The following is a 26872-nucleotide window of genomic DNA, read 5'->3' on the forward strand; positions in this document are numbered from 1 at the left end:
CCACTCACTCAGGGTGACGGAGCATGAACCACTCACTCAGGGTGACGGAGCATGAACCACTCGATCTAAATGACGTGGCAGGATAAAGTGTCTGCAGTGAGTGAACGATTCGTTCAGAAGGACGTAGCGCGGTACCGCTATCGGCTGTAAAGCTTTCGGTAAAGTGGCTTAAGCACTCATGCAAGCAATCCAATTAAAAGGTGGATCAGGAACGGTTGGCCAGGCTGTCGTTGCATGTCATATCGGATTCCTTTAACTTTCAAGCTCAGTCTTCACCACGCACGCAGCAGCTAATGAAATAAAATGAATTCCTTCAAATCATGACTTTATCCACAAAAGAGTGTAATGTTATACAGTTCCAAAAATTATTCATCATTCTTTTCCCCCACGTTATAGCCTGTTATGTAAAAAAAAAAGTTCACACGAAAAAGAAACGACAACTATTACTTCTTTAACTCCCTCAATTCTTACTACTTTCTTATGGGGTCGGCCAAAGACAGGTTTTACCGTTGCCTTTCACAATTCTGCCACGTGGGCCTGACATTCGACTGTAGGTGGCACGAATTTGTAATTTTTCAAGGTACCGGCGACAACTCGCCGAGTCTTCGTGGAAAAAAAATCACCGTGGGATCTTCAACATCTACCGGCTAATTGTATCACACAGGACACCCGGCTTAACATCCTTCCGAGGGATGGAGCGCTTTGTGATGCAACGCCCTGTCTGTGAAACACCAATTTCACAGTCTGTAGCACAGTCTGTAGTGGGGTCGGGAATCGCACCCAACCCACACAGCTCAACGCTCAGTGTGCTACGTCCCCCACCGTCCTGTCTGACCAGGGGAAAAGTAGGTAAGGTGCAACAACATTCTCACATAAGCAAACATGTGTGAGAAAATGAATAACGGAATATCAAATGTTTCGGTCGGTTTTATCATACCTTTCCAACATGAAGAGGGTCCTTGCCTGTGTATTCTTCAACAACGAAAAACTGGTTCCACATCCAGCCTCGCTTTGATCGCTGCCGACCTGTCGACATTATCTTTTCATGCCCAAGATTCCCAATATCCTTTGTAGTACCATTAGTGATCTCGAGGGTCACGTTCATTGAGCCAGGAATCTCAGTCGTCGCATAACTCTCCTGCTGAGAAACTGAGCCACGATTGGCCGATGCCGTTATCAAGCAGCTCAAAATGATCAATGAAATCCACAAACATGGTTTTCCAATAAATGGACCCATTTGTTTTCCAACCAAGCTTGTGCCTGCCTGTTTTACTTGCGGCCTCTTTTCCGTGCTTGCTGTAAGAGACTTCACGTAGGCACAGCTGAGGGCAAGAGATAGGAAAAGGTCAGGGAATTTTTTTCGAACACAATTAATATGTTACATCGCAGCAGTTTGTCTGAATAATACAGATATTTGTTAAACTTCTAGTGATGTTTAAGTGTTTGCGAAGGATAAAAACTGTAAATTCAAAATTCTTCTTCGTCTTCATCGAACTCAAAGAACTGACGATGTGTATCTGATGATTAATTGCTTTGTTTATCATCCTGGCCATTCCAAATGATTTCCGCAAGGAGTTTACATCAAAAAAAACTATACATACAAGTCCCGCTCCTTCAATTTGACTGTGTTCAGAACAGTTGCAAAGCCAAGTTTTTTCTTCCCATTAAATAAGAAAGTTAATGGGAACAAAACTTTCTGAGTGACGTTCATTTAATGAACATTTTGCAACAACTGAAAGTTTTGTCATATGTGTTGTAAACTTGCGAACAATTTCAAAAGCGAGCTTGAACAAAGTTAAGTAAGTGCATGTACTGAGCAAACTTTTAAAACTCGATTCAGTTATTCATTTTTTTTTTCTCCATTCTTTTTGGGCGACCATGGATTACACGAAAACTGGGATCCTCAACACTTGTGAATATGTAAATTGCAAAATGTATAATCTCAGTCTGTGCGTGCTCCATGCATTTATTACTGAAGCCGCTTGCACTCATACCACTCCTTGGGTGGGTAAAGAGTGTTTGCTTTCCACTCCAAAGAGGTGTTGAACAAAGAGATTACTCAAAAGGGATAACTATACATCATTTTACTGAAGATACATCATTAAAAATCTGAGGACTTTTGATGACGTACAGATAAAGGACCAAACAGCCTTTTCTTACGTCTGACTTTCCTTTCAGTTCCATAATGAGATTTCTTAACATCTGTCCTTCGTTTCACTGGCCATGAAAGAGGGGGAGTAAAAAAAAAATTTCCCCAACCAAGAAATATTGGACACGAGTGAGAAATAACTTGGAACATAACTACTACGACTACTACAACGACTACGATTTTTCCCAGAGGTGGGTCAATTTCCTGATGCTATTGGAATAGAAATCACGTTTTTGGTTCTGATTCTCTATCTTAGAAATCACAAAACAATTGCACTTTTGTCCAAATTATTTGTTGGACATCTGTCGAGAGCTTTCCCCAGTCTCTTCTGCGGTTCGGCATGGTTGCCCGATGTCACCTGTCCTTTTTGTCCTTTGTGTAGAATCGTTTGCACGTGCACTGCGAGTGTAGCCATCCTTCCCTGGGTTCTCATACATGGAAACCATGGGGGTGGGGGGGGGACCTAAATATAAGCCTGTATATGGATGACGTGTCAATGCCCGTCACAGACGCTCTTGTCATATGCGGGCTGGCAGGTTATTGCGAGCACTTTGGTTTGGCCACATCTTCCAAGGTTAACCTGAGAAAGTGAGGTCATGCAGTTTGGATGGAAGACAGGCTCTGCCCCCGTCTTGTCAGCACATGGAGTGAAGAGATGCTTTGAAGATCCTGGCAATGTGTTTTGACCCTGGTGGTGTTGCCGCTGAGAACTTGCTGAATGTCTGCAGAGACATAGAGTTGAAGGTTCCTTCTTGCCGGCTTCGTCGTCTTACCATGGAGGGCCATAATTGAGTGATCAAGAATGTTTTGATTGGCAAATTATTGTATTTGGCTCGAGTCTCCCCGGTTCCTCCTGTGGCGGGATGGGCTCTGGAGAAGCTGTGTTACAGCTTCTTCTGGGGCATCCGAGTGGAGCATAGGAATAGAGATGTGGATTGAATGAGCCTGCCCCATGGTGGAAAAGGTGTCCCCAGTCCTGAGTTTGAATGTATATCTGTGTTTCATGTACTCGTCTGGAGTTCATTGCGTTGAAGGATCCAGGTCGCCTACTAGCATGGAAATATTTGTTCTTTTTCTTGGGGCCGCTCATTAGAGGGCTGGAAATACGGCCCCTTCTGCTGTCTCAGCCCCTTCTCAGAGTCCTGTCTGTTTTTTTTTTGTTTTTTGTTTTTGATGTTTTGATGTTTGAGGGGTTCATCCGGAAGCGAGGCCTGCTGACCTGCTGGCCGAATGGCTGGCAGTTGTCACAGGTTCTAGACCACCTGTGCACCAGGGAGGTGCTGCGAGAGGTTTGCAGCCTTCATTGTGGGCACGCACCACGGAAAAGGTTTGGGAGAATGTTTCAGCTCCATGTCTCACCGACGACCATAAGGACATCACCTGTCAGGCTGCCCATGAGTATCTTCAGGACTGGGTGTTTCTGTGCCAGAGGAACCTGGACACTGCTGTCCAGTGCCCTTGACCTTCATGTACAGGGTGTAAAACTGTACCGTTTTTGGGACTGCCCTGTTATTTGGGACTGCCCTGTCAATCTACTGAAATCTACTGGAAATGTTGGATGGGTCTTAGGCATATATGTGGTATGGCCCTATTCTTCTTTCGGAGGTGCAAGTTTGGAAACAGCATGCATCTGGTGAGATGAAGTGCTGGCAATGATGATGGGTCAGGTGTGCCGTAAAGCCCTCACCGGAGTGGTAAAGTCAGCTGGGCTTTACCACAAGGAAATGAGGAATCCCTCCAGTGGGAATTTCTCACAAAGGTGGGTGTGGTGGTCATGTGGAGCTGAAATTCCAGACCGAGCTTTCCACCTGGGTCCAGACAGGCTGGGATAATTCTGGCAGATGTGCTTGTGGGTCATGTCGAGCTGTGATCTTGGTTAGTTGACCAACACCTCAAGGGGAGCTGGGGAGCCAGTGTCTTCCTGGTTGTGCCTTACTCCTGAGTGAACCCCTCACGGGATAGGCTCTGGGGGAGGGGGAGGGGGTCCAAAGTGATATGGTTTCCTTTGGTTTGACCTTGATTTTCCTTTGGCTTGATTTCTTTCTTATCCGTATTATTTCCGGAGGTGGATATGGGTCCTCAATGTGTCTTGTGCTCATATGTTCCTGACTGCGGGTAGTAACCAGTTGTGGATTCCAGTATTTAAAGGAAAAATGACGCTTTGAGAAATTGTTTTGGGTATATTTTCTTTGTTTGCTTTGGGAGGTTTCGGGGTGGGAAGGGGTGAGGGAATAAGGGTCCTTTTCTCCCTTCCCTTTGTTTCGTTAGTCAGGTGTCTTTTGTCGAGAGAGGAGTGGGAGAGGGGGAGAAAGGGGGGGGTGGGTTTCTTTTGGGTTATTGGTTTTTAAGAACATTCTTCTTTGTTCATTATTGTTATTGATTCTCTTTGATTTATTCATTGTTTATCGATTCTTGTTTTTTGATTTCTGGTTTCTGGTCTTTTGATTTGGTTTGACTTTTGCTTTGACTTCTTGTTACCCCCGCGACCGCAGGTGGAAACGAGAAGGACACTCGGTAGAGCACATACCTCTGCCATGCAATGCCTGATCCACAATAACATATAGGGTCCATTACATTTTTGAAATATGATGCTCTAAGTCCTATATCATTGTTGGCACTATCTCACAATGGTAAAGAATCACACTAAAAATTAAATAATTCTCGTATCCAGATGTGAAATCTTCACCAAACTCGAATCAATTTGTCCTTGCCACACACCCAACCTGTCCACTAAGTTTCATCCGAAACCGTCAACAACTTTTTTTTAGATATCGTGCTATGTATTAGTTTAGCCCCATCAATGGTGAAGAATCACTTAAAAAAATTCTCGAATCCAGATCCGGATCCGGATCTTCACCAATATCTAATCAGTTCGTTCTTGTTACACACCCAACCTGCCCATCAAATTTCTTCCAGATCTGTCACCAACTTTTTGAGATATCCTGCACACAAACAAACAAACACACAGAGAGGGGTGAAAACATAACCTCCTTCACCTTCCGTGGCCGAGGTAATTACAAACACCTGCCACGTTCAGTCGAAACCTCACCGGCCAGTTTGAGAAATAATTTGGCTAAAACCATTCCTCAGCCAACTCCACAAGAAGGTGGGGATAACTTGGGCTGTTAAAATAGTAGTAGTAGTCGTAGTAGTAGTAGAGGAAGGAGAAGATAAAAGAAGATGATCTTTGGTCTTATGCGGTATTCCAATTATTTTAAGACAAAAACGGTTTCAAAATATTTTGAATTTTGTGTTGATCAACCATCCTGGACGAGCCCCTTGCTGGCTCGGCCTGGGGAGGTTGTGGGGGATGGGGATGGGGGTGGGGGTGGGGTGGGGTCCAGAGTGGTATGGTTTCTGAAGCCCAGAAACCTTAAAAAAACCAGAAGGTCCACCATGTTAAAAACTATGAAATTAAAAGCAGAGCAAATGTAAATACATTTAAATAATGAACTAATGTTTCGTATTCCACTTTGTCTCTTACAAGATAGATTGCTTTCTTTGAGTTAACTGAAATTATCAGACCTTGTGGAATGTATTTATGCCAAACTTTGAGAATCGCTTCATTATTATCAAGAGATTAAATCGTGCAGACATCTTGACAAAATGACTAAAATCTCTAATTACTGCAAGCAGATAGTACAAACAAACAATGCCTCAAGCTATGGATAATTCATTATTTCCTCATTTTTATTTCCCTGAGAGCGACTCTTTTAAGTTCTAAATTAAATTTTAGAGGAAGGTTAATAATTCCCTAGGTCATATGTATAGCATAAGTAGTCTATGACATAGCTATGATATAATGAAGTAGAGGAAAAGGAGGGGGTGGGTGCGTTAATAATGAAGTGTTTATACCCAATTAAAATCATACTACCTGGCAAATTTATAGGCAAAATAAGGATTTACAACATTATCTACTACTACTGATTCATAAACGGCCCCAATTGTTGCAACCTCCTTGTGGGGTTGTCTGGGGAACATTTTGGTCCAAGTCTTTCACAAACTGCCTGGAGAGCCCTGACGGTCGACTGGAAGAATTCGGAATTTGTTTAAGGTTCTGCCTAAAGATCGCACACTATTCGTGAAAGACACCATGGGATCTTTACTGTCTATCAGAACTGACAGACAGACCCTCCTGCTTTGCATCAATCTGATGCACGACCCACATGTTGACACATCACCCTCCGTGGGAAACACCAGGGTGGAAGTTCATAACCGGATGGGGGATTTAAATCAAGCAGAGACAGCTCAGAGGTGAGTGCACATGCCTCTAATATATTGTACCAGTCCTGTAAAAGGTAATACGTCCATTATAAAATGCATACAACAGTACATCTCAATATGTGAGCAGAAAGGTTAATATTGTCCAAAACTCAGGTTCCTTACCAAGCAAGTATATTCCAGTAATTCCATGGGCACTGGAGATCATCAATAAATTAGTCATTTCAGCCATTTGTGAAGGATGTATTTTCATATTTATTGTGAGGCTGCATTAATATTCTCGATAAAAATACACCTGTCAGTCTGTCAGTCTGTCTGTGCCTCTACCGTATATCGCAAGATGACAAGATGATGGAATCTTGCAAGATTGTGAAATCATTGTTTCGCTGTTATTTAATTTTAGCGTTGTGTGTGTATGTTTATGTGTATGGTATGTGTATGTGTGTATATATATATATATATATATATATATATATATATATATATATATATATATATATATATATATATATATATATATATTGTTGTGGTGACGGGTACCGAGACACCAGCTTGTCACTCAGGGGGATTAATCCCCGGTTGTCCTTGGTAGAGATGTACCTGGGGCCACCGCTCACAATTAACGTTATGGTACGGTGGGTTGTTTTAAAACCACGAACGCCACTCAGTCAACCACGAGTTCCAGTGTCCACCATCTAATCATTCCGTTTAACTAGAGGTCACGTGGTTACCTGAGCGGAGAGCGCACCCTCGGCAAAGCACCAATATTATCCGATTAGATTTTAATTAGGGCGGCCGAGCGTTTTAACCGCTGGTGTTTGCCGACGATTTTTTTGGTTAAATCTGTGGTATTTACCTCCCAGTCTATCTCGGTTCGATCAATGCTCAACCAACAGTAGGAAAGGACAAACACGGACAGGTTGGAAATCGACAAATAATTTATTAATAATAGAATAAATAAATAAAAAGAACCATTTCTTTGCTGAGGTAAAAAAAGAATGAATTTCAAAGCAAAATCAATCAAAATTCCAGGAAAGTGACAAACAGCAGATGCTTATCGGGGGTTGACTTACAGCTAAATGCAGACAAGGGTACCCAGCAGATCATTCGATGGGAGGGGGAGGGGGAGAATCATCTCGCTCACCAGAAAGTCGTCCGTAAAGCGAAAACGTCCTGAAAATGCATGCGTGTCACATCCGTCGCCAGCACCCAGCTTTGCCGTGCACCCTCTCACGGGGCAGCCTTGAATGCCAGTCAAAGTATGGAGGGCACCAAGATCGTCCGTCGTGGGTTTAGATCCTGGTGTTGTTGGTGATCGACCCGTGCCTCACTTGTTGGCGGCGCTGCTCACACCCACACGCGCACCACACGCTCGCTTGGCGAAGCACTGGAAGGGCGAATTGTCTCGTCAGCGCTGGTCAGACACCCGCTTCTTGGTCGCTTCTCTCGCCCTTTGCTTTTTCCTCTCCTCACTTTTTCTCTTCCGTATCTCTTTCTCTTGAGAATTTCTTTGTAAACCAGTGTTATATAAACCCTCGAGAGCGACGTATAGAGACGGGTGATGTGCGATGAGCTTTGTGTTTCCATCATCTCCGTGCTGATTTAACTAGGAGTGAACGAAGTGTTAATGTCCAGAGCAGTTGTTAACACGTGGAGCCAATCATAATGAGGTTGAATGAAACTCAATAAGATTGTGTACGGGGAAATAATCCCTTTGAGCTCTTTAAATCAACCTTGCGGACGGCCATCATACGAGAGGACACCTCGACGGGAATCGAAGAATCGACCGTCCAGAAGGATGAGGTGAACACGCGCGAGTTGTGCCGGCAGGACTGGGACACTGGACGGTGGAAACAACTCAATGCGGGAATCAGAGTTGGACATTGCATGTAATGGTGAACTTCCTCATTTGACTTTGTATCAGTTTGTTTGAAATCCAAGTTTCAAAAATGTTACGCTGTTGATGTGGTCATTGTAACACCACTCAGAAGTCAGAGACACCTACTGACAAAGATCCTATTTGAGTGGTAGCTGACCTGCACGTTCATCCAGATTCATGAAGCTCAAAGCTTGGTTGTTCGAGGACTGAGTCCAACACCACAAACCACGTACACACACCAAAGGGAAGGAAACCCTGAAGGTGTGCATGTATCCCATCACCCCCGACAGACAGACAGACAGACAGACAGACAGACAGACAGACACACAGGAGTCATTGCAAAACCCCGTCTTCTACTGTGCGGGGGGAGGGCTAATAATGTATTATGATAAAAACAATAGAATATAGTTCAACAAAAATCCACGATCAAAATATCTAACTCTCAAAATTGTACCAAGGGAATTGCACAGCAGACAAATATGGTATCCCCATCACCACCTACTGACCCCTTAAATATTACTAACTTTCATTAAAACACGAACACAAAATGGTACAAATGATTTCAAAAATCTAATGATGTGCACCTCAAAACTCTTAACCTGCTACCAGACTTCATCTGTTCATAAAACGTATGTAGTGGGTGGATACTGTTTTGCATAATGGATTTGGTCATCGTTAAAACTCGTTCATGAGAAATTTCACTTATTTCTGTCTTTTCTCCAAGGATCTTTCTGGCCTATTTTGCTACTCTGCAGTTTTACCCAATTATCTTTTTTGACACCACTAAACCAGACAAAGCAATCATACAAGTTAACACTCTCGATTGCTGAAGCATAAAAAAAGCCTCATAATTGTTTTATCAAACCAAAATGACAGAGCGTTGGTGGTGCCAAAGCAGTTTATTGGCCAGGGTTACACTGGGTGCTTTGCCATTGCCTTCCCAGTAGTAGTTCAGGTTGGAATTTTGAATTTATTTGTGGTGTCAACGATAGCTCACCGACTCTGGGTGAAGGACACCATGGGGTCTTTAAAGTTCACCAACTAACGCCGGCAGATGGGACACCCAGTTTAATATCCATCCCAGGGATGGAACAAACACTGATGAAGCCCCCTGCCAGTGAAACATCAAGAAGACAGTTTATAGCTGGGATAGGAATCAAACCCAGGCTAGACAGCTTAGTGGCAAGTGTGCCTACCTGTAGGCCATCCTTCCACCCATCTCAATCAACCAACCTTGATGCTCATATATATGGCACAAGCAAAAATCATTTCTGCTTCGCTGCGCAGCTCAGTGTTGGGCACTTTGATTTGAATGTCTGCTTAAAATGAGTGAAATGAAACATTTTGAAATTTTTGAATTATTCTCACTCTGACTTCAACATCACCGGAATACATGTTATCAAGTTGTTCAAACTTTCTTCATCCAAGAGGAATACATTATCTAATAATGGCTACCCCTCAGTGGCACTATATGACACACATTTACGTAAAGAGAATTTGGGTCTTTCCCCCCATCCCCCCAACCTTGAATGACCTTCCCCAGATATGCTATCCAATCAGAGATCCTTAGGCAACTTGCAAGATTTGGTTGGATTTGGTTCAGTAGTATTTCTTAGTTTTTAATGTATATATATGAGCAAATAAATAAATACACAAACAAAACAAAACAAACAAACCAAAAACAAAGAAACAAACAATATATATATATATATATATATATATATATATATATATATATATATATATATATATATATATATATATATATATATATATATATATATATATATATATATATATATATATATATATATATATATATATATATATATATATATATATATATATATATATATATATATATATATATATATATATATATATATATATATATATATATATATATATATGTATATATATATATATATATATATGTATATATATATATATATATATATATATATATATATATATATATATATATATATATATATATATATATATATATATAAATAAATATATATATATATATACAGTGGGACCTGCTTAATAGAATCACTTTGGGCCGGACAAATTTGATTCTAATAAGCGGGTGATTCTAATGTCCGAGTTCACCAGAGCTGTGGAGTATCAAGCGGATCAAATGTCGAGTACACATACGGAGACAAATACTCAGCATTTAGTTTGATTTATATGACACACTTGCTCAAAACAATGTAACTTACTACTGAAAATAAAACAATTACACGTACAGTACATATGTACTTTTCAAAGCAAAGCAACATAGGTTTGTCGATGAGCCTTCTCTGTAATGAAAAAATTGTCGATTGTTGCCTGCTTTAACGAGTCTGTGGCAATGGCGGTGACCTCCTTGTCAAGTTTGCGCAGGAAGGCCATGTCACTGAACCCATGTGAGAGCAAACCAAGCCTGATCGTCTTAGCTGCAGACATCATTTCCTTGATGGTCGGGACAGAGATCTCCTCTTCCTCCTCTTCCTCCACTTTAGTGTCGGCGTCATAGTCTGCGTCAGTAGCAATTCCCATTTTGCGTTGGACTGCCGAAACGGATAATTCCCTGATCTAACGGATGAAGAACAGAGGTTGTGTTCGGCGGGAGAAATGCCACAGTAATGTTCGACAGTTGAAGTGATTGGGGATGTGCCGGACAGTTGTCGATGAGAAGCAACACTTTCTGGTCATGATGCTGAAGCTCGCGATTCCACTCATCGAGCCATTCAGTGAAGAGGAAACCTGTCATCCAGGCGGAGGAATTGGCTCTGTAGCGAACTGGAATTGTTTTGAGGCCTTTGAAACACCGTGGATTCTTGCTTTTACCAATACCGAAAGGAGGACGCTTCGCACCAGTCATCGAGCAACAAAAAAGCACCGTGATTCTTTCCTTTGGCTTTTTCCCACCGCAGTGCTGATCTCCCTTGAGAGGAAGGCAGTTCCGTCTGGTAAGGCCCGAAAATACAACCCGGTTTCGTCAGCATTCCAGATCTCATCAGCCGTGAAGCCTTCTACGAGATCTGGAAACACGTGGTCCAGCCATTGTTGTTTCCCTCCTACGTCAGCCGCCGCTGCCTCTCCGTGAAGTTTCTTGTGGACGATTCCATGTCTTTTCTTGAACCGGTCAATCTAGCCGTTTGTCACACTGAACTTCTTGTTGTTGAACTTTTCCACGAACTGAGCCGCTTTCTCCCGCATCAGAGGTCCAGAAAGCGGTGCTTCCTTTTCTCTCGAAGTTTGAATCCACTTGACCATTGCTGATTCGACATTGGGTGCGTTGCCGTTTCGCTTGCGTTTCTGAGAAGAAGACGAATCAACTTGACCTTTCAGAATGGCCTCTCGATCTTTCAGAATCTTGCATAGGATCGGCTGGTTAGTTTCCAACTTGTCTGCAGCTTCTCGTTGGCTCATTCTGGGCAAAGCGTCATAGTCCCTCAGGATTTGTGCTTTATCAATGTTTGAACGATCCGTCCGCTTTCGTTTTCTGTCCATCGTGGAAATGACGACACGCCTAGTGCTTAGACTGCAGCTGTCAGCCGTCTGCCTATCTGTACAATGACTACCGAAATCACTGTAGTGGCATAGCATTATTTTTAGCGTGACGTCAGCTGCCTGGTGGCAAAAGTTGGAACTGTGCGGCCAGTAGGCGCTGAACTGTCGAAGTGGATGGCCAGCAGCTGATTCTATTAAGCGAGTTTTTGATTCTAATAAACGGGAAAAATTGTGTACATTTAGATACAATGGAATCAGTCTCAACGATTTTGATTCTATAATACGGGTGATTCTATTAACCGTGATTCTATTAAGCGGGTCCCACTGTATATATATATATATATTTATTTACTGGGCGTAGTGGCGTGCGCCTGTAATCCGGCGACTCGGAGGCTTGGGTTGGAGGATCGCTTGAGGACGGGGGCTCTCCACTGGGCAGGGTGTAGAGCAGCCCGGAATCATGGCGAAACCCAAATCCTGATCCCTGTGTCGTAAGAGGCGACCAGGGTTGCGTCAGGAAGGGCATCCGGCGTAAAACCTGTGCCAAATCAGTATGCGGATCATAACGGATGATCCGCTGTGGCGACCCCTAACGGGAGCAGCCGAAAGATGAACAACATATATATATATATATATATATATATATATATATATATATATATATATATATATATATATATATATATATATATATATATATGTGACACCTCCCCCACTCCTCGAGCCAAGGAAGCTGCATAAAGCAACCCAAGAAGGCCCACACAAGGTAAGCGCTTTTGCTGTTTCAAACCTTTCCAAGAGTTTCCAACATGTCGCGCAGAGCGCGGGTTATGCTAGTTAAGATCTTAAACCAACCACCTGAACCATTAAGCCAACACCAAGCTCTGTGGGGGCTTTGTGTGGAGTTAGAATCATTATCGTAAACGCCTAACCAGCTGTGGAAAACATTTCAAATGGAGGGTGAACATATAATGGGCTAACTCGCAGCAACAAGTGAATTCATGAGTTTGTGTTATGCATGAAAGTCTCAAACCAGATGTTGTCCATTCGAGTTCTTTCCGATTATGAAATATCAATATCAGAAGGAATTGTCTGATTGAAATTCAATGAAAAACCATTTTGGAAGTGTTTTGCTGCCTCAAGATTCTAAGAGCTCATATTAAACAGTGAAACTGTCGCTCATAAGAGCAGAACAGAGGTGTAGGACGTTAAAACGAGAGCGATGTAGTTTCTAAACAGGACTGAGGATAGCAAGGTCTTGGCAGGTAAGAGTGACAGGTATTGGCAGGTATTGCAAATCATCAAGAGCAGTTGTTAGATGTAAAAACGAAATACGATATTTAATGATGTAGTATTGGAACCAAAGCTGCAGGAGCTAAGGGAAACAGCTTTGGCCTTTTGAGGAGAGTGGGAGCTTATGCCAAGGGGTTGAGGTGGAAATAAAGTTGACACATATTGTGACTGTGCCTGTGTTTATTTATTCGTGTACAACTTGTGGCTGCTGGGGTGCATAATTTTCTAGGTGCACAGCTGGGCCACTGATGCAACATCCCCATTACCAGCTAACTGGTACTCATTTTGCTGACCTCAGAAGGATGACAGCCTGAGTCAACCCACCTGGTGTTAATTCAACGGTAAGGGGCTTCAACTAAAAACCCAAAGATCTTAAGCAAGCCACCTTAACCGTTAAGCCAACATGAGGCTTACTGTGCCTGTGATCAGTTGAGTGCTGTCGATTGGTCATAATATACCTTTTGAGAGTCATTGTATACCAATCGACAATAAATTTGTTTGCTTTTTTAAAAGAAAATTGGCCTGCTGTGGTAGAACCCTGAAGCAGGATATGCGTTCAGTTTGGTAGACCAAGTTATTTAAATACCCTGAGTATGTGCTACTGAGAAGGAGTTGATCAAGAAAATAAAGTACAATGGTAAGTCTCTGTCATTTATACAACTAGCAAAGAGCCAGGCCTTATGGATGGCTTAATTCTCCCAGAATGACTTGTAAACTACCCTTCCACCAGAGTGGTGATCTGCAATACACATTTACACAGAGAGAATTGGTGTCCTTTGTTGCCCCCAACCTCCCTCCATCCCCACCCCTCCCTGTGCATACTCTGAGTACATCCACCAATTTGCAACTCATTCTGTGCAGCGGTTCAGGAGTGCATCAAAGTTTAAACAAACATGCAAACAAACAGACAGACACTTCTCGGATTATATCTGGTACGATTGATTATTGAATAAACACGAAGAACACATAGACAAGGATTACAAGAAAACTGCAAAACATTCTGTTAGACAGACAGAGGGATGAAAGATTTCATGCGATGGAGCAAACTTGGCTGTGATGAAATGACGACCCACAAGGCATCATTACATCACAACACACATGGCTCTGCCTACAAATGTGCTGCTGAAATAGTTTATAGTAAGTGTTTTGAAAAAGTTTTGGATCATAATGATTGATGTAACACTCAGAATATTATATACTATATGCTTTATTTGTAGATTCAATTTTTTTTTTTATGAAAAAGAAAACAAAAGAAAAAGGTATGAGTACGGTGCATCGTACCATACCGTGCTGCTCTGGGACAAGCATTCATTTAAACGTCACTTATATATTTTAAACTGTAACCTGTGCAGACATTGTGCACATTCCACTGAGCTGTCTAGACTGGGTTCGATTCCTCACCTGACTGCAAGCTGTCACAGTGTGGCCTTTGCAGGAAGGGTGTTATTTCATAAAAGTGTTTTGTCCCTTGGTTGGACATCACCTGGGTGTCTTGTCTGCTGACATTACTCGGTAGACATTAAGGATCCCATGATGTTTTTTGCAAAGAGAAGGCGGGTTATCACCACCATTCATTCCTGTCTGCGTTCAGTCATGCCTTGCCTACTACTAGGAAGGCAAAGGCAAACCACTCAGTGTAATCCCTGTAGTGGGGCTGCTTTGGCACTACAGAATGTGAAGCACCACTGAAGACTACAGAGAGAGGGTGGGAGAGTGGGAGAGAGGGAGAAACAAAGAGAGGGAAAGAGAGGGAAAGAGAGGGAAAGAGAGGGAAAGAGAGGGAAAGAGAGGGAAAGAGAGAGAGACAGACAGACAGACAGAGAGAGAGAGAGAGAGAGAGAGAGAGAGAGAGGGATATATATATATATATATATATATATATATATATATATATATATATATATATATATACATACATACATACATATATATATATATATAACGGTCATCCATAGAGAAAATATGGTGTCTTCGTTGAAATGGAATCAATCATCTCCATCATCGAAGAGCTGCCGGAGCAATTTCCTGCACAATGAATTACAATGGGTGGTTTTCCAGTGCTTCTCTGGTCGGGTTGGGAATTAAACCTGCAATCAGCAGGTTATAACACAGAAGCACAGCCAGCTGACCCAAGCCAGAACCTGCCGATGAAATTACATATAGGTCAAATAATTATTTTCTATCAGGGCACATTTATTGATGAAATATGGGAATATGGTGGAATCTTTATGAATCTCCTCCCATCCCATTACCCCATTCTATCTCTTCCAATTCTACTTTCTGTTGCCTCTCCAGCCCAACAAAATCCCCTGCACTCCACTGTCTCTGTTATCATCTTTTGCCTACTCTCGCTTTTCTCATATTTTATTTTCTCATCTTTGCACTTCCCCTCCCCTTTCACACCAAGTTTGTCCATACTATTGTAATAAGTACACACCACCTAATTTGTGAACAGAGAGAAAGGGAGAAAGGGAAAAAGAGTAAAAGGGAGAAAGGGAGAAAGGGAGAAAGAGATAAAGAAATAAATAGATACAGAAATTGAGATGGAGATATAGAGAGAAAGATAGAGAAAGAGAAAGAGATAAAGAGATAAAGAGATAAAGAGATAAAGAGATAAAGAGATAAAGAGATAAAGAGACAGAGACAGATAAAGAGATAGAGAGAAAGAGAGATAGAGAGATAGAGAGAGAGAAAGAGAAATAGAGATGTGGAGATGTGGAGATGTAGAGATGTAGAGATGTAGAGATGTCGAGATATGGAGATGTAGAGATGTAGAGATGTAGAGATGTAGAGATGTAGAGATGTAAAGATGTAAAGATGTCGAGATATGGAGATGTAGAGATGTAGAGATGTAGAGATGTCGAGATGTCGAGATGTCGAGATGTCGAGATGTCGAGATGTCGAGATGTAGAGATGTAGAGATGTAGAGATGTAGAGATGTAGAGATAAAGACAGAGAAAGATAAAGAGATAAAGAGATAGATAGAGATAGAGATAGAGACAGAGATAAAGAGATAGAGAGATAGAGAGATAGAGACAGAGAAAGAGATATAACGATATCGAGATATAGAGATATAGAGATATAGAGATATAGAGATAAAGAGATAAAGAGATAAAAATAAAGAGAAAGATAAAGAGAAAGAGAAAGTGATAAAGAGATGGAGATAGAGAAAGATAGAGAAATAGAAACAGAGATAGAGAGAGAGAAAGAGATAGAGATAGAGATAGAGACAAAGAAAGAGAAAGGGATAAAGAGAGAGAAATAGACAAGCAGGTAGGCGGATATAGGTAGTCGGCCGTTGCTAGGCAACGGAGGGGTCCATAGCAACAGTTCTTTCTCACACATAACTAGGAAATACCATGAACCTATCATACCAGTTTCATGTATATCTGACTCATAGTCTCTGAGATATAACGAACTTCGTTTTTTTTTTTATAGTTTTCGACCAGGGTTCATTCAAAGTCTATCTTCTCCGACAGTTTTCATAGGAACCGGCTGGAAATTTTTGACAATATGGCTGAATGTACTGCCCACAGTCGCTCGTGGCCCGATTTTTGATTTTAGAAAAAATAATTTTTTTTATGATTTTTCAAAATTTCAAAGTCCCGTTGCTCAGCAACAGTTGTATCCATAGCAACGGTTCTCATTTGCACACAACTAAGTCATGGTATAAACCTACCAACCAAATTTCATCGAAATCGCCATTGTATTAACGGAGCACTGGACCAAACAGACAGACATACAGACAGACAGACAGACAGACAGACATATCGATGGAAATACTGATAATAAGGGTAGAAAAGAAAATCTCAAAAAAATCTTTTTTCGACTTGATCGACTTCCCAAAAAAGAGAAAGAGATAGATAAAGAGATGGAGAAATAGATAAAACAGGAATAAATTATAGGTTAACAAAGGTAATTTATATTCTTGTATTTTAACAACAGTATGGACTGTTCTTTACAAAGTAACTTTCAATCAAATATCGTAAGATCTATAAAATAACCAAAATTAAGAAGAAAAAAAAAATCAAGCTTTATTTATCACACAGTTTATATTTTACATGAATATTCCAAAAGTAAAATCAGTGAAATTTGAACAGAGTCCAAAATACCACGTGATCATTTCATCAGATCTCGAGAAATTTCGAGAAGGAACCGTTGTCACAAATTAGGTGTGAAAAGGCTAAGAGTCTGTACGTGGCCTTATCCCTCATTAATTCTTCAACACCTTCTTTCCCTCGTACGCCCCCATATATATCCTCCTTTCCTCCCCTCATTAGCCCTCTACATCCGCATTCCGTCTCGCCCCCACCCCCCCCACTCCAGTCTCCCAACTTCCTTTCTCCCTCCCACTCAAACTTTTCTTCATTTTCTACCTTTATGCACCTGTCAGGTCAGGTCAGGTATGGGAGCATGTGTTGGAGCAGCGCGTCGCTGCGTCCACTTTCCGCCGGTACTCCAGGGGCCTCTATGTAGCCATCCCCCAGGCAGATGCTATTCCAATCCCCATCTCCTTGAGATGCCGATCAACCTGTTGCAACCACGAAGCACGTGGTCGGTCCATTGGCCGCCTCCACTCACGAGACTCCCTCGCTGAGAGAATCTGGTAAGCAGGATCAGCGTCAGGAAAACGAGCCACATGTCCATACAGCCACAGCTGACGCTCACAGACTATGCAGGTAACAAATCTCATTTGAGTCTCTCTCAGCAACCGCTTGTTGGACAAAACGCCTGACCAGTGATAGCCAAGGATTCTCTGAAGAGACCTGGTACCAAAGGAATTAAGTCTCCATCTCAGATCCCTAGTGAGGGTCCAAGCCACACATCTGTAGAGCAAGATTGGAAGCACCAGGGACCTGAAGACTCGGACTTTCGTCCTTCTGCACAGGTACCGGCAGCGCCACACCCCATGATCCAGTGAATCCATGACTCCCCAAGCCCGACCCCAAATGTCGATTGATCTCTGGCTCACAGCCAGCAGAGACATACATATCACTGCCAAGGTAAGTGAATCTCTCTGTAACCTCAACATCCTCGCTACAAACAGGTACAAACAAGATAGCAGCATCCAAGATGTCATTGAAAGCTTGGATCTTAGTTTTGACCCAGGAAACCCGTAATTCCAGCGGCTCCGACTTCTCATTCAGCACCTCGAGGGTCCCCAAACGGATATCTAAAGTCTCCGAAAAGATGACTGCATCATCTGCGAAATCAAGGTCAGAGATCTTGACATTCCCAAACGATACATGGCAGCTTGATCTCTCTGACATCCTCCCCAGAATCATGTCCTGTCCTGTTTTGTCCTCATTTTTCCTTATATAAACTTTATTTTCATTTTCTCTTTATCCAACCCCTTCCCCTTCTGTATAACGTAATATGTCGATGGACCCTTATAACTATCTATGTGTTATCTTGAGCTACTAAACATAAAATATGTATTGTTGTATCCAGTATACAATTGCAGTGAAAGTGTTGTTCGTATATAATCATAGTGAAACATAGTATTCAGGGCTCCAGTGATAACTCACCCACCACTCTTTGAAAGACTCCGTGGGGATCTTTAACCCCCACCAGGAACAAACTAATGCAGAAGACGGGACGTCCAGTTTAACGTCTATCCGAGGGATGGCGTCCTTTGTGATGCAATTCTCAGGTTGCAAGCGTGCATGTGACACTTGATAATCCGGTTGGGAATCATACCTCGACTAACCCTCTGAAAGGCATGTTGGACCACATTATCTCTTTTCCATCCTGAGAGGACACTTGATGGACAAATCATTTTATTTCTAAATAAAAGTAATTATACCAATTGGGGCAAGTCCTCCATATTTTCACAAGTCTAGAAATGACACAGAAATTATGTTAAATGAGTAAAATGCATTGGAGTACACAATGGTAGCTGGAGGGGTCAGGAGTGGGGTGCAGGTGGTTGTTGATGGGGAGATAACTGAAGTGCTGTGTGTGTCCAACTGCAGTGTTTTGGACAGGGCAGTGAAACGGTTGCTACAAACCACGGACCAAAACATCCAAAGAAAAAAAATCCTTCACCAACCAACGAATAAGCCTGGTGTTGGCTTAACGGTTAGGGTGGCTGGCTTAAGATCTCAGGGTCTCGAATTCAAGCCCCTGCCAGGTCGTGAAATAAACACCAGGTGAGTCGACTCAGCCTGTCATCCTTCTGAGGTCGGCAAAATGAGTCCCGACGAACCCAGCGTGCTGGTAAAAGGGGGGCATTGCATCAGCGGCACGGCCGCGCCCCGAGAAAATGAATCAGCCAAGCAGCCATAGGCTGCATATGAATAAATAAAACCAACGAGTCCTTCATCTTTCCATATGGGTTACTATGCTGAAAGCTACTCTAGGAAACCCATATAAGCGAGGTTGTTTACTCATTCTAAGCCATACACATCAACCGTGCAACACCAAGCTTGGCTGATGAAGTGAGCGAGAGGCTTCAATCACATTGGACAGGCGTATCAACTGATTGAATGGAAAGTTGAGCAGCAACGCCTAAATCGCACTCTAATGCAAACCAACACTAACATTGAGCACTGATGCTACACCATAAAGCCATGTATAAAATAATAATCTATTTTGTAAAGTTTATGTGAGATTGTAAAGGAATATCAGAAAAATTTGTTCTGTTAATGCCATCGGAAATAACCTCAATGTGAAAAATGACTTAAAAGCACTGAAATAAACCCCCCCTCCCCCACACACTCTAACAAATATTGGACTGCATTGCCATTTAAATAAAAACAAACAAACAAACAAACAAACAAAAAAAAACAACCAAATATCCACACATACAATGTCAAATGTACTGTGACTCACAATCCCCATAGAACACAAACTAAAACTAGAAAGCATTTCAAAATGCAAAGCCCGTCCGCACCCGCCTTATACTCGAACTAAACTTGAAGAAAACAACTACAAACTGGAGATGGCGATGGTTCACGAGCAATGTACACGGTTCGCCTTTTTTTTTTTTTTTTTTGAAATATCTTTTGACCTTGGAGGGGACGGGCAAACTGGTGGGAATTTGGAAAAACGTAAATGATGAAAGTTGTAGCACACGAAGAGCACTACTTGCATACCAACTTTCATTCGAAACAGTTGAAAACCCTAGGAGCTCGATGCCCAATTTATTGATTTTTTTTGACATTTTCTAAGTTCGCGACCTTGTGACCTTGACCTTGGGACGAAAATGAAAAATCGAGCTCCGTGGGGCTCTGCAGGTGCCATCGGGCTAACCAAATACTGAAACCCCTGCCAGATTCGACAAACCCCCTCGGAGAAGATGTAACTTGAAATCGGCTACCCCCTAAAAACACATGTTTTTTGGGCGTGGCTCCGTCCATAATGGCGCAGAACGCCCATTCTCAGGAAATCACAACTAGATCATGATATAAACCTCCCACCCAAATTTTATCAAGATCGGATCAAAACCCACGGAGCTCTGCTCGGGACAGACAGACAGACAGACACACACCCATAATGAATATAGTGGTCACTTACTGACTCGTGAACCAATAAGTAAATTTATGAATTAGTGTGCCACACAATCTCATAATAAAGGTTTGTTCAAAATTTGATGACAAAAGCTCTTTCCGTGCTTTGACCTCCCCAGGCTTCTGCAGGGCACACACGGTCCACTATCAACCCCCTTCTGGTGAAACTACCTCAATCCAGAATCACTGGTCACCTCCTCTCATTGTTTCATATTTTTCCTGCCTGTGGAAGCAACTTCCACATTCTCTTCAATCTCATTCTTCTCTCTAGGTCTTCAAGACAGCTGTTCACCACCATCTCAGATCATGAACAATCGAAAACGATGATCTTTTCTCCCCTTGTTAATATCGCCCCATCCCCTCAAAAAAAGTTTTGCAGAAATTCCATAGAAAATTTCTACAGACATTCTATGCTACTTTCGGACAAAATTCTATCGAACGATTCCATAGAAATTCTGCAGAAACTCCAGAAAATTTATATTCTATAGAAAATACAGTTCTATCGAATTTGATCCTAAAGTTCCATATAATTTATGTAGACAAGTTCTATAGAATGTCTAAATTAATTATGTAGAACACCTATTATCTGCAGATTTCTATAGACATTGGAATGCCCAAATTTCGGCCTTATTTGCCTCTTTTGAAGGAACCTTTCATTACAAAATTTTAAAAATCAAACATTTAAAATTTTAAAAATCTCTGCAGAGTTTTAGAAATATTTAAATGGATTTCTCGAGAACGTCTAATGAATTTGATAGAACACCCATTCTCTGCAGTTTTATAAATAAGGTGAAACCTGCTTTAGCAACCACCTTTACAGAACCACCACCTATTCATCGCGGATACTTAAATTTCCCCTGCAGAGAAAACCTGTATTCAATAACCTGTACAGAACAATCACCTGTCTAACGCAACCAGCGGCCACTTAATTGCTTCCCTTCATAAGCTCAAATTTGTACACAATGGTCAATGATTGCATTGTAAATTGGTAAATTTGGTCACCTTTCTGTGCCTAAAACAGTTTTCACACAAAGCATATGGACATATCTCTTACATATCTCTGTGATCGATACCAGACTCATTGGTGTAATGGTTAAAGCATCTGCTCCGCATCTGGGAGGTCGGTGGTTGGAACCCCAACTGAGTCACACCAAAAATGGTATGCACTACTTCTTTGTTTGATGCTCAGCACCTAAAAAGATAGAGCACAGATAAATAATGCTGAGAAGGCAATGGCAAACCACCCAATATAACCAGTGAGAAAAGCGGCGCCATTGTTGGGATGTTGCTGGTACCCAAAGTATCTCGGAACCCGACGCCACTTCCCCCAAACTCAGTGGCTGTGTTTGTCTTGTTCAGTAGTCCTGTGTTATGTCTTGTCTGTATACCTGTATACATGTCCATGTGTGTAAGATGTGTGAGTGGAAGCTCTATTATGAGCTGTAGAACATACATTAAAAATTGCATTTCGGTGTGTGGAACTTCCGAGTTCCTTGCTTCAGTGCATTTGCGTTTTATCATTCCTCAATTCTGTATGCTCACTACTACCATCTGCTCAGATTTGAAGTGTTTTCAAACCTAAAATTCGACTCGGTTTTCAGTGTGATAGCAAACTCTGAAATTCATTCTCTAACACTAGGTTATGGCTTGTTTTGTGAATCCTGGGAAGTTATCGCATAATCATCTGTCGTTGGAGATAAAAATGGAGGTGATCAAGATGCACACCCACCATAAGAAGAGCTGCACAGTGATTAACTAGATGCGCAATATGCGAGGCCATCGCTGTGGAATGATGCAGATCCAAAATATCGTGAATAGGAAGAGAAACTGGATGGAAGACTTTAAGGGCAATGTTCCTCTTGAACGGAAAAGAAAAATTCGGAAGACAGGAAATGGAGAGATCAAAGCATTGCTCAACGAGTGGTTTAAGAACTCAACTGCAAGAACATTTCCTGTTTCTGGTCCTTTGCTCCAAGAGAAGGCCCTCAAAATCGCCAAGCACCTCAAGGTTTATGACTTCAACGCATCCAATGGGTGGCTAGAAACTTTCAGGAGGAGACATAACATTGCCTTCGGAAAAATGAGTGGTGAGAGCAGATGCATTGACAGTGCTACAGTGGAGGAATGGTAAGTAAGTTTCCTGAACTTTGTGCTGGTTATGACCTACATAACATCTACAACATAGTGAGACTGGTTGGCCTTTTGTTTTAGATATCGGTGGACTTGACACTCCATGACAAAGTTACGGACGGCTCCAGTGGGAATTGTTCCAAGGAACATTTGACTGTGATGCTGTGTGCCAATGCTCTTGGTGAAAAGGAGAAGCGTCTCATCATTGGAATTACATCAAGCCACATTGCTTTGGAAAGCTGGAAAGGAAGGACCTCCCTTTAGATTACCATGTTAACAAGAGTGATTGGATGACAAGTGACATCTTCAAACTGTACGTGAAGAAACTTGATCAGCAAATGGGATGCCGGTGCAGAAGGATCTTGAGGTTGCTAGACAATGCCCCATGCCATCCTCACCTCCAACTGACAAACATGAAGCTTCTGTTTCTTCCCCCAAGCATGACTTCAAAATTGCAGCCAATGGATCAAGGGATCATTCAGTCATTGAAGCTGAAGTTCAGGAAGAGACAGCTGAGAGGCATCTTGCAAAAACTTGAGACTGAAAGAGACTTGATGTTCTGCAAGCCATCTATCGGATCCATCACCCATGGAGGGATGTGGATGAGGAGATCATCCAGAAGGGCTTCTAGAGCTGCGGAGTTGGAGCTTCAGATGCCAATAACATAGAGGCAATTGAAGATGAGGACGAAGAACTGGACTCTGACTGCAAAGATGCTATCCAGATGTTTCTCAGCGAACTTGTGGCTGAAGATTCTGGAATTGCAACTACATCTGACAATCGGCTAGCAACTACCATCAAGGATCTGCAGCACAGGTTGGCTGACAGTGACGAGCATAAAGAAATGATGAGCAAAGATGAGGAGGAAGAGGAGGAGGAGGAGGATATCAGTTTACCTGCAGATAACAATATCAAGAACATCCATGATTGGCTGCAAGCCTTGCCAACATGAAGGCTTTTGCAGTGAGCAATGATTGCCATGATTTTCCAGAGAATTGCATGGAGATGGATGAGAAGGTTGAGACCGAATTCTTCAAACTGCACCAAACGTGTAATATAAGCAGACGGCACTTCTGGACTTCTTCAAGCATAACACTGGAGATAAAAATGTGACTGCCAAAATGACACTGAGTGAGATATGAATTAATCACTTTAGAAAATATTTAAAAGAGTAAATAACGGTCACCAAGACAGGTTTGCTTACTGTATACATTTGGGTACTTGTGCTTGAATATCATCACTGCACTGCAGAAAAATGGCAGCCACAAACCTGTACAGAAAGACAACCTGTCCATAAAGGCCACTTTTTCCATTCCCTTTGAGCAGTCTTTCGATACATGTTTGACTGTATTTAAATGGATTTCTATAGAACATCTAATTGTATAGGATACCCATTCTCTGCAGAGTTATATAAACATTTAAATGGATTTCTATAGAACGTCTAATTAATTCTACAAAACACCCATTCTCTGCAGTTATATAAATATATAAATGGATCTTTTATGGAGCATTAAATTATACAGAGCAACCGACCTCGACTCAGAGTTCTAGAGAATTTAATGAGCTTCCATAAAAGTTATATTGAGTTCTTTTAGAATTCTATTAAGCTCTGTAGAATTTCTATAGAACATTTTTTGAAGGGGCCCCTCCACCCCAATCCCTCCTCCATCCAAATTTCCAGTTTCTCCTCTTAAGAGTTTCTTTCTACATGCATCCTCTCCGACCCCTATTCCACCCCACACCCATTGTTTGTCCGCCTTCCTCCGTCTTGGCTTTTAACTCTTTTGTTGGTGTTTCCTCCTTCTCTCTACTCTTCCTTTTATCTGTTAAATATTGATCCATTCAGTATACCAGGTCTTCCACAAGCCTCAACTATGTGTACAAATAAAATGTAAATAAATTGAGAAACACGAAAGCAGTTACAAAGCCCTGCCGTCTCGCTGCACAGCGGATGGACTGATAAGGCACCTTCTCCATATTCTCCGAATTAGGTTTGTTCGAAATTTGATGACAAATATCTCCAAATACATTATGTCACTCACACACACACACACACACACACACACACACACACACACACACACACACACACACACACACACACACACACACACACACACACACACACACACACACGCACGCTTGTCTGCATGGGTGGACAGGCTAACCAGAGTATACTATTAATGCCAATTGCCATAGCACAAAAGGCATGACAAAACCAAAGCCATTATCTGCAACAGCTGGGAAACAGAACCATAGAGTCTCTTCTAAGGCAATGCAATGCCAAAAAAGTGTCACTCATCGTCTAGCAGTCTAGCAGATACATGTTGGACTGGGAATCAATTGTGAATTTGGCTCACTGGTCGGACAATTACTGAGGTGTGATGGTGCTGCTGAAGTGGCTCCAGTGCACAAATTAGGCCAGGGTTCTTGTTGTTGTCACTGATCACGGTTTTGTTTCAGGTTCTGCCATGGACCATAAGTGTATGTTTGGTACCAGAATGCTCGAGTCCCAACTTGGGGGTTGGACTTGAAGAATTATTTTGGACACAAATTTGCAATTTAGTCCTGCAGCGCAGTCTGATATTCCAGATCAATTGTTCAAATTTTCATAAAGGCACCAAAATTGGTACACATGTAGAATAATATATTCCGAACAATTCTAGATATGGAGCCACCCGAGATTGTGCTTTGATCAGCTTCGGCGACCATTTTCCAAAATGGCCACCATTCTACTTTAGCGAAATTGGCTACATGCTCTTATTTTCTTTTTGTGTTGGTGGTAGATATCAGGAAAGTGTAAAATTCAGTAAATTGACCATGAAAAGGCATATTCAAATATTATGAGCCAGTATTTTCGGTAAAAAAGCCATTATTTGATTTGTAAATTGCTGCTCTCCTGAAACTTTTCGCTGAAAAGTACCCATTATTGCCTGGAGAACAAGAGTCAAATGATATTCATCACATTCAATGGGTTTGGAATCAACAAAAATTGCATTATAGATTACATACTTTACTCTATTTTGAAAAGGGAACAGATAATCGTGATAATGACAAACTCAGAAAATGTAGTCAAATTATTGCACACTTCACTTTGAAGCGGCTACGGTTTACTGTCTACAACCATTCTACCAGGACACATGGTAGACGCATACATCAGTCTAGTACAATATGAGTTTCTGAGCTCAAGTGTACTGGCTCTGGATCAAGAAGTCAACACTTTTACAAGCAATGCGACTTTGCATTTGCACATTCTAAGCTAGGCCGATATCTCAGTCTGTCTACTGCGTCTGTCTACTGGCATTCTCCTTCACAAGCACACAGTCCAGTGCATTGCAGATTAGCCTTCTTGCATTTGCAGCGGTTTCTGCAGCCTTTGTTGCAGCCGCACGACACCAGCTCGAAGCAGCTTTTTGAAGCCTCAGGGAGTGTGGTCCAGAGCGGTTCGTAGGACCCATTCTCTGTTTGCCGCCAGCCCCAGCTTGTTGGTGATGGAAGCACGGGTTGAGGGACCAAGACCTGCCCCCAGACATAGCCACCCTGGAAGACTGATCTCTTCACATGCTGTTCCAAAGCATCATAGGTAGGTGGGATGAGCTGGACGGAGTTCCTCTTGGTGAAGAGTTTCTTTCTGGCCTCGTTGATGTCCGTATATGGACTGGTGCGGTTATAGAGGAGCACCACAAACCTTTCAATGCAGTGCATTGTGTCATCCTGGATGTTGACTGGCGTGGTGGTCAGGGTCACAAGAGAATCTGTCAGTTCTGGAAACGAGTTCCATGTGGCCCAGGCAGATTTCTTCCCATGCCGCACGAATGCTGATACCGTGTCACATCCGGTCATGGCGTGGAAGACAGGGAGGGCACGTGCCTTCTGTGGACCGAGGGAGGCAGCTATTTCATGGGCAGGGATGTAGCGGTAGTTCTTGCCCATCCCAAAGGCAATCCAGAGTTCATCCACGCATGGTAGTGCCTGGGCTACCATCACCGCCAAGACGACGATGTCGGTGTCTACGGTTTGAACTTGAATCCGATGGTGGTCATGTTCTGCAGCATCGGCCACATGTAGCCAATATTACCAATTACAACACCACTTCCACCACTACCACCACCACAACAAAATACTTCTGAACCTGTCACTGATGCTGTGTACGAAAATGGATTTTTCCCCAATACAATGGTTGGAAAT

At 42.1% G+C, this 26872-nt stretch overlaps 1 protein-coding gene across 1 annotated transcript in view; it reads right to left on the reverse strand.

The window, feature by feature from the left end:
- LOC147028783 (cadherin-7-like) overlaps positions 1–26872 on the reverse strand; it is a 293221-nt gene that overhangs the window by 137509 nt on the left and 128840 nt on the right. Inside the window, exon 2 of the mRNA XM_085879499.1 lies at positions 938–1322. Coding sequence (XP_085735625.1) covers positions 938–1237 — 300 coding nt within the window. The 5' untranslated portion in view covers positions 1238–1322. The remainder of the gene's footprint in view (positions 1–937; positions 1323–26872) is intronic.

This window comes from Eptatretus burgeri, chromosome 4 (assembly GCF_056783735.1).
Source record: "Eptatretus burgeri isolate ZD-2024b chromosome 4, Ebu_testis_v1, whole genome shotgun sequence".
Classification (NCBI taxonomy): Eukaryota; Metazoa; Chordata; class Myxini; order Myxiniformes; family Myxinidae; genus Eptatretus; species Eptatretus burgeri.